This window comes from Crassostrea angulata, chromosome 6 (assembly GCF_025612915.1).
Source record: "Crassostrea angulata isolate pt1a10 chromosome 6, ASM2561291v2, whole genome shotgun sequence".
Classification (NCBI taxonomy): domain Eukaryota; kingdom Metazoa; phylum Mollusca; class Bivalvia; order Ostreida; family Ostreidae; genus Magallana; species Magallana angulata.
Genome location: NC_069116.1, coordinates 46,666,749 through 46,674,842, shown reverse-complemented (window position 1 = coordinate 46,674,842; position 8,094 = coordinate 46,666,749). Strand labels below are relative to the sequence as shown.

The following is an 8,094-nucleotide window of genomic DNA, read 5'->3' as shown; positions in this document are numbered from 1 at the left end:
GCCCCAATATCGCGCACAGAACGGGAAGACAAGGTTATTAAACCCTATAGATCAACTGTCAAAAATACTACGGGCACTGACTCAGGGGAGATCAATCCTATACCCAGCATCGGGCCACATGTTGCTGACTGATTTCTGTGGCATAGCGGCAGAGCTTACGACACAATAAATCAAATCTTAACAGGGAAATGACAGGGGAAGTCGCAATATTTGGTTGATAATGCCTTCCAACATTGCAAATTTCTCTTCTTGTCATGGACACTACAATATACTCTACCACTTAACAAAGAGTCTTCTGGTCTCAGTGTGGTTAAGCAGTCTTTCTTTTAAAAGAAAAAAAACCCAAATATTGCCAAAGCTGGAACATATTCTGTGGAAATAATATATCATGAACACTTACAAACAAATGATGGGTCCTCTGGGGCTAGGAAGTCAAAGCACATGTACAATTCTTCATACAAAAATATAGTAAAAGAAAGTCTGTAACAATTTATCCTTTTATATCTTTTAATTCCATGTATCTTGAATATCATACATCTGTGATATCAGCCTATAATGACATTTGTAGTAGTTTAAGGAATGCATGGAAATGTGACAAACAACCATATATTAATACATACAGGTATATCTGACTATATCACAATAAGACTATTACAACGCCCTTTTTATAAAAAAGAAATCAACCTTCTCAATACAATGTAATATCCTCTTACACTTTTGTAGATATATGGTAAAAAAAAACTTCAGTCAAAATATTTTGGTAGAAAAATGGGCTTGTTAAAGAATTTGAAAGGTTGAACTAAATTGTTAGAATTGTGTCTTTAGAACTGCATATCAAACATACAATGTACATGATCGATTACTACAGCACAGTCAAGGCTCATAAACTTATTGGCAAAAAACGCCACATGATTTAATTTGTGTCCTATTTTTTCTTTCAATAACAACAATTCAAAGTTTGTCTATGACTAAGCAGCACATTAGGCACTTGTTTTCTACAGGAATATGAAACAAACAGTAAAAGACAAAATATTAAGGAGAGACATCACAGCATAAAATAATAAAAAAATATATTCATATATAACAGGTTTTATATATTTACAAAGAGATAATAACAAAAATGAAAACAAAAAGACAACCCTTGAGTAAAAAGGTCCATGAATGGAGTATTGTAATTATCATTCAGCAAAAAAGGGACGTAAAAATCATCAAATTTGAAAATTAAATATTTGTTTACGGAATAAGGAATCATTCTTTTAGTATTATGAGGTGATCAAATATGGTTGGGGCTGATCATATCCAATAAAGCCCGAAGTGCTTTATGATAGATTAAATATCAAAATAGTCATTGATGAAATGTATTGGACTATACTGTACAAAATATATTCGTAGTATATATATTTATAACAGAAAAATACAATGGAAAACGTAAATACAATGTACAGTGTTGCATATCAAGATCAAAATTTGTTGTTTAGTAGAATGAAAATTGTTAAAATTGCACATCAAAAATTGATTCCTATGGCATAGTCTTGGCTCACAAAGAAACTAAATTCTGCTTATGATTTCAAGATATAAGAAGTACTGACACATACACATAATTCCTAGGTCTTTGTCCCTGTAACATTTTTGTCAAAATAAGTATGTAAATTTTAATTTAATGAAAATGAAGGCTTTATTTTTTTTTTTATAACAGGACATTACAGCAGTGAACCATGCTATTAAAAGAACATCACAATTTATAAAGGAATTTTGATTTCATGAAAAAAATTGAAACATGATGAAAGATGTTCAAGTAGCAGTTGGGGAAAGTTTGAACAACATGGCTCCTTTTTTTTTTAGGGATACCTCCTTGCCATGCTCAAAGGGAGCTATCAAAAGTACGAACATTACAGAAATCAATTGAAATATTATCCTTTAGTCTGATTTGTTCTGTATCCAGTTACATTGTGACAGAAGACATTACAGACCGGTATCTCGATAACCGTCATTTCATACAATCTCAGCTGATAAATAGAGTGCGTTTATACTGTCTGTCTGTTCAGTAATAATAAGTCTGAGTATCTTGTTCTTCTGGACTCCTCCTAGGCGAACATCACAGCTGATGAAAAACAGTGATCCATATGTACAACTTATTTGTTTATCATTTGAAAAAATCTTGTTATATAATTTGTATTTAGCAACGCCATGACAAAAAGGGAGATAAATGAATCAATTGATTATGTAACACAGACACAGTTGCTTTGGGAGGAGCTATTCTTGTCATAACCCCATGAAATAATACAGGTTGCCAAGGACTGTTCAGTTGTCATGACAATGACCTACATATTTCAACTTTGAACAAAACACTAATTTTGGCAATGTTATCACAAAATAACTCATTGTGTTTGATTTAAGTCCACCTTTGGTATAGGAAAATAATAATTGCACTTTGTTTGGGATAAATCCATTTCACTGTGAACTAAAAACACCAAATGCTGAAGTTTACATATCTTCTCTCAAATTTTTGATTTATGTGAAATTATAAAAAAAAAAAATCTCACTAACCTTGTAACAGCTAAATTCAAATCAACTCAAAATCAAAATTTTTAAATCATCAAAATCACACACATTGAATAAATTCAATCTAAGGTATTCAAAAATAATTGTTGTCTAGCTAATAACTGTGTAAACTTAATAAAATTGCACATTTGAAAAATTATAAAAGGTTGAAATAAAAGCAACATGTACCAGTTTTTTCCAGAGCACCAAATCTGAAAACTAACAAAACTATTAACTACATAACTACAAACCAAAATATAAACCTATAGAAACAAAAATCCTGGTTATAAATCTTTGTTATATCTATAGAAAAAAAATCCTGGCTAAATCTTTGTTAAATCTGAAATGCTGAAAATGTATAAAGGCACTTGATAGTTCCTGGTAATGAAAAAAAGAGACCCCAGGAGCAAAGAAGTCTTGCATCACTCATCGGGATGCAGCAAATAATTTTCATGAAGAAAAAAAAAAACCCTGCATGAAACTGTTGGATTTTCCTCCATTTATCTTGAGTATTACTTTACACCCAGCCAGATCTACTCTCGTTTTTTTAATATGCTGATGCACTGGTATATCTTTAAACGATTGCAGAAATGCTTTAAAATAATGGGGTCTCTTCTCCGACGAAAATGATCCAGGGCAAAGCTATCATAATGCTGTCATATTTTTTTTCACTCTTCTCCGTGTCTTAATAATCCACTCTAAAGTTCTCCTCTACGAAAAAACTACAGATATGAACGATCAAAATAGATATACAGCGTGATAAAATGGATAAAAGTCTTATGACCATTACATAACCAATCTAATTTAATATCAAAGAAATTGACAAGAATCTCTTGTACATGTTTCCTGTAAAATGAGACCTACTGGTGTAAATAAGATATAAAACTAAGGGAGGGGGCCGGTATCAGATATAAGCTCTTCAAGCTTTCTGCGTTCACACTATCACTGTGGTCTATTTGTTAATTATACCTACATGTATGATGCATAGAAGTGCTAATGTACTCTGATATAGGTTTGGCTCAGCGGTTTTGAATGTTTGAATATTAACCATTAGAGTGCTGGCTTAATCAGTATATAGTTTGCTTGACCCATTGGAAACTGAGAATTAAACTTGCCTTATACTTTTTCCTTGATATCTATTCTGTAAATTTCAATACATCTACTGTAATCAGTGAACTAATTTTTATTCTGTATCATTTTTTCATGGTTTACGTGTAATATATTGGTTTGTGAATGTGTGACTTACTTTAATGTTAATTATTTTAAATAACTGGATAAAACACTACAGAACTATTTTGAGACAAGAAATAATCCTAGGAATGAGGCTCTCACATACTTCATGAAATTTGCTTACACCCATTTCTAAATACAGTAAAAGTTGGTTTACAGAATATGCACCATACATTGTCTAGGGCTCAGATTTATCTAATTTAAGTGTTATACTACAATCCAGCACTAAAATAAACTACCTACACTGATACTTCACAATACTTTCAGAAACCATACTATACATAACTACTTGTATACAAATACATGTTATATAATGTATATAAAAATTTATATCCTATTCTAACACTAAAGTTTTATGAATACTTATCATTTTGGATTTCCCACCAATTGAATAAAAAAAAATACTGTATGTACAATAGTCAACAAATAATTCTCTCTTTTCTGCCTAATTACAAAAATAATTTTACAAGTACTAGTAACATGTTTACATATATAGAGAAGACTACTGTGTATGTCACTTCCTAGTCCGGTGACAGAAGATGAGGTTCCAGCCACGCCTGGACATTAGGACGTATCCGCTGTCGTTCATGTACTTTTCAGTGACAACAGGAAGTTCAAATGCTCTCTCGTGTAAATCTTCATAAATGATGTACCCCGGCCGAAATCCAAGGTCAATGAAAGAATGTAAAATCTGTAGAGAGAATAGAAAATACATTATTATATCAACATAAACAGGATCATTGTATAATACAAGAGCACCGTGTTTTTAAGAATATATAGGTATGTCGATACTTTTTTTCAAGTGGCAGTACTGCTGCTCCTGGTCTGAAAAAATACCAAGATCATCCATCCAAATTTTTTCAGACCTGCAGCCTTTTTTCCCCTGACCTTTAAGCCTCAACCTGTACACTATATTAACATATTTTCCCCCAAAATTAATAAATAAAACCTTTTTGAGGAAGAACATATAGATATATAATGAATAATATCACACCTGGTTGCCGGTGCCCTCAGCATCAATAGACAGGACTCCGAAGTACTTTGGGACGTTATATTTGGAGGTGAATTGTCGGACTGTTATACTGGGTACTTGGATGATTTCTCCGTCCATCTGGCCGTCTGGATAATAATCCTCCTCGGCTGCAATGTGACCCTCCATGTCAGCAATGTCCGACCTTCGCATGAAGGGCACAATCCCTGATCTCTTGCTGATGACATTTTTGATGACCTTGACTGTCTGATTATTTTCACGATATGGATTCACATACCTGGTCAAAAAAAAAGGTTTTTGTTGAAAATCATTGAATGTACTTATAAGATGATACATGTATTACGAAAATCACTACAAAAATGCAGGTATGTATAGAATGTGGTACAAATATAGTTATCAAACTGTTGTCATAAAAAGTGCAGAAGTTTCTCTTTTTTATCTAAGAAACCTTGATTTTTACTTAAAATCTTACACATTCCATTCAAGTCGTGAAGAGAAATGACAATGTATCATGTCCATACCCCCCCCCCCCCCCTTTTAAGGCAATTGTCATCACCTTTTAATTTCATAATCTCATGTTTGCTAAATGGCAATATATAAATATAACTTTTAAAAAATCATTTTTGTATGATATCATAGGCTTTATTTCCAAAGTTCCATTAGATAAATGCAAAAAATATTGGTACACAATATTTGATTTATCATTCAAACATACAGACAGTAAACATTTGCCGATATTATCATATTTATTTAGGTTTTTTTTTTTTTTGGCTTTTAAAAAACAAATGTGAATGTGAATTTGATAAATAACATCTGGTTGATCATGTTAGAAACTACTTTGTACATATCACTGATATCTCAGTTATAAACATGTCTAGTTATTTCGAACAACCGATAAGGCAATCTACTCTGCTACTAAAAGGGTGTGTAGGCATGTTTATGCACTTGAGTTCATAACATTTTACAGCCTATTTTATCGGGCCCAAATATTTGATTTTTATCGCAAATTAATTGCAATATTATGCACATTAAACTACACCAACAAATGTTTTTGTACCTGACAACATTTTTAGCAGCCATTTCTGCCTGAGAGGCCTGGGGTTCCACTAAAAGCCCTGACCACCCAATTTGGATGAAGTTGAATGAGTTACTGGAGAGGAGGCCATCGTTAGCACCAATGTCAATCACCAACCGAGCATAGGGAAAGTTCCTCCTCGCCAGAATATGTCTATAAATGTATAGAAATTCACCCGAATGAGAGACATCAACTCCAAAAGTTCTCAGTTTTTTCTCTGACCCTTCTTCCTCTATCATGTATAATCTCTCCACTGTGTCCTGCATCAAGGACACAAATCCCCCCGCCTTGCCCCTGTAGACCATTCTCCGGACCCAGGGGGCCTGTTTGAGGTCCTCTGTCCAGTCCACATCGCCAATGTTCAGCAAGGGCCCCACAGTCCTTTGCAGTACACCCAGAGCATAGAATATGAAACAGTTAAAGAGGAGTAACTCCAGCACAAGGAAAGCCAGAATGAAGAGACAGATCCATTTCAGGGACTGGGTAGGAGACAGAAAGCTCAGCTTTCTCATGGCGTCCTCTGAGTGTGGCGTCAATGAATGGGAACTGTAATAAAATCCATGAAGGCTGTTACATATACATCATTTTATCATACATGTATATCATTTGTACAGGATTTAAAAACTGGGAACAACGATTGGGACAATTACTGTAATTTAGCAGATGTGTGAAAGTAGTTTACTTTATAGAATCAATATCATGCTTACTTATCATAAATATCAATATTTTTACAAATTCAAATAGGCAGGAGCTTGAAATTCTTAATTTATGTATCTCTACATGTGTGCATCTCCACAAAATTTATCAAAAAAACCCTCAAATTCAAAGATATAAAATTAACAAAAATGGTTGTGACATTTGGGGAAATGACTGTTTGATAGCCAACGCAGTAAAATGGTGCACAGTACAATTTTTTTGATCCTCATTACATACATATGCAGTGTCATGTCAGAAAACGAGCTGGAGATCCGGAGCTGACAGCTAGATAAAGTTACACACCCTGAAAAAACGGTAGCCATGCAGTTTTTAAAATTTTGTATTCAGGGCAAAAGTATTAACTTCAAGGCCTCATTGATTTTTTTTTTATTTTCTTTGGCTCTAAGGATTGCCATATGTTTAACTCATAAATACTTCTATTATTAAGTCATATTAAACTAATGAAATTACATCACACATATGAAAAAACATGTATACTCTACATAAACCAACTTTTTTTGCTACAACTTTGTTTCGCGATTTATCTTAAATAAACTGTTTCGCGGCAACTTACTTTCACAATGAAGCCTTATCCACAATCATGTTGTTATAACTGCAACCACAAAATTAACATTTGTTTGCAGCGATAATTATTTGCGATGATGATAATTTTAAAAACCTCATGAAAATTTCTAACATGCAAATGAAAGCTGGTTCACAGTAATCTTATCTCAAATTCTCAAACTCTTCATTTCTGGAGGAAACAATTTTTTTGTTGTTTCAACATAACGTTATAGCAATATTTTTTGTCGTTGTTATAGTTATCCCTGCCTTTTATTCCTTGTTTGACCAGCAAACCGTAAAATGTACAACAGTTTTAATCTTCATTCTTCATAAAGTCAGAAGCATGAGCTCCTGTTAGTGCCCGTCCTTGCCTCAATTAAAAATTTACTTGACTGCATGAGATTCTTGTTCAGTCCTGTACAATTCTAGATATTTAGGAAATCAAGATTCAGTAATCGTAATACATGTATTGATCTTGATTATATATACTTTAGACTTCACTATTGGTATGGTATTAATAAAATTTGTTCAATCAAGCTATCTGGAGCACACTGGCGACCGAATGCATCACGGATTTTTGCCCTTTTTTAAACTCTATTTTTTAATAGAGTTTTTTTTATTGTACAGTCCGTGTCTAGGTCAGTGTTTAGGAACACATGTATGAGAATATGTATGAGAATATGCTATATCTCTCATCCTAGATGATGTTGATCTAACAAAGAAGTAAAATGTGTGTATTTTTGAGACATCATTTGAATCTATTTCCACTTTATTAACAAAATCATACCTTCATTCGAAAAGACTTTAATCATCGAACATGTCACAACTGTGTCATTCGGGATGTTGGATACATGTTGGATGAATGCTTTTTCTCCAGCTTATCCAGTCAAGCTATGCTTATCCATGTTATCCATGACCCCCTTCTGTTGGTTATTTCATTGACTATTTGTCTCACACGCGGAATTCTTGTGTAAACATCACGTAAAATTTCAAAATT

General features: G+C 33.2%; 1 protein-coding gene across 3 annotated transcripts; it reads right to left on the bottom strand.

Moving 5' to 3' along the window:
• Positions 1–485: 485 nt before the first annotated feature.
• Positions 486–8,087, bottom strand: LOC128189219 (uncharacterized). 3 transcript variants are annotated; one of them, XM_052860743.1, is made up of 5 exons: positions 7,885–8,087; positions 6,771–6,837; positions 5,820–6,383; positions 4,766–5,039; positions 486–4,462 (listed from the first exon to the last, which is right to left on the bottom strand). In XM_052860743.1, the coding sequence occupies exons 1-5, from the start codon at positions 7,907–7,909 to the stop codon at positions 4,286–4,288; spliced, it is 1,107 nt and encodes a 368-aa protein (XP_052716703.1). In that variant the 5' UTR covers positions 7,910–8,087; the 3' UTR covers positions 486–4,285. The 3 variants fall into 3 exon arrangements, with proteins under 3 accessions (XP_052716703.1, XP_052716705.1, XP_052716706.1); XM_052860745.1 differs by lacking the exon at positions 7,885–8,087 and adding an exon at positions 7,108–7,845; XM_052860746.1 differs by lacking the exon at positions 6,771–6,837.
• Positions 8,088–8,094: the final 7 nt, after the last annotated feature.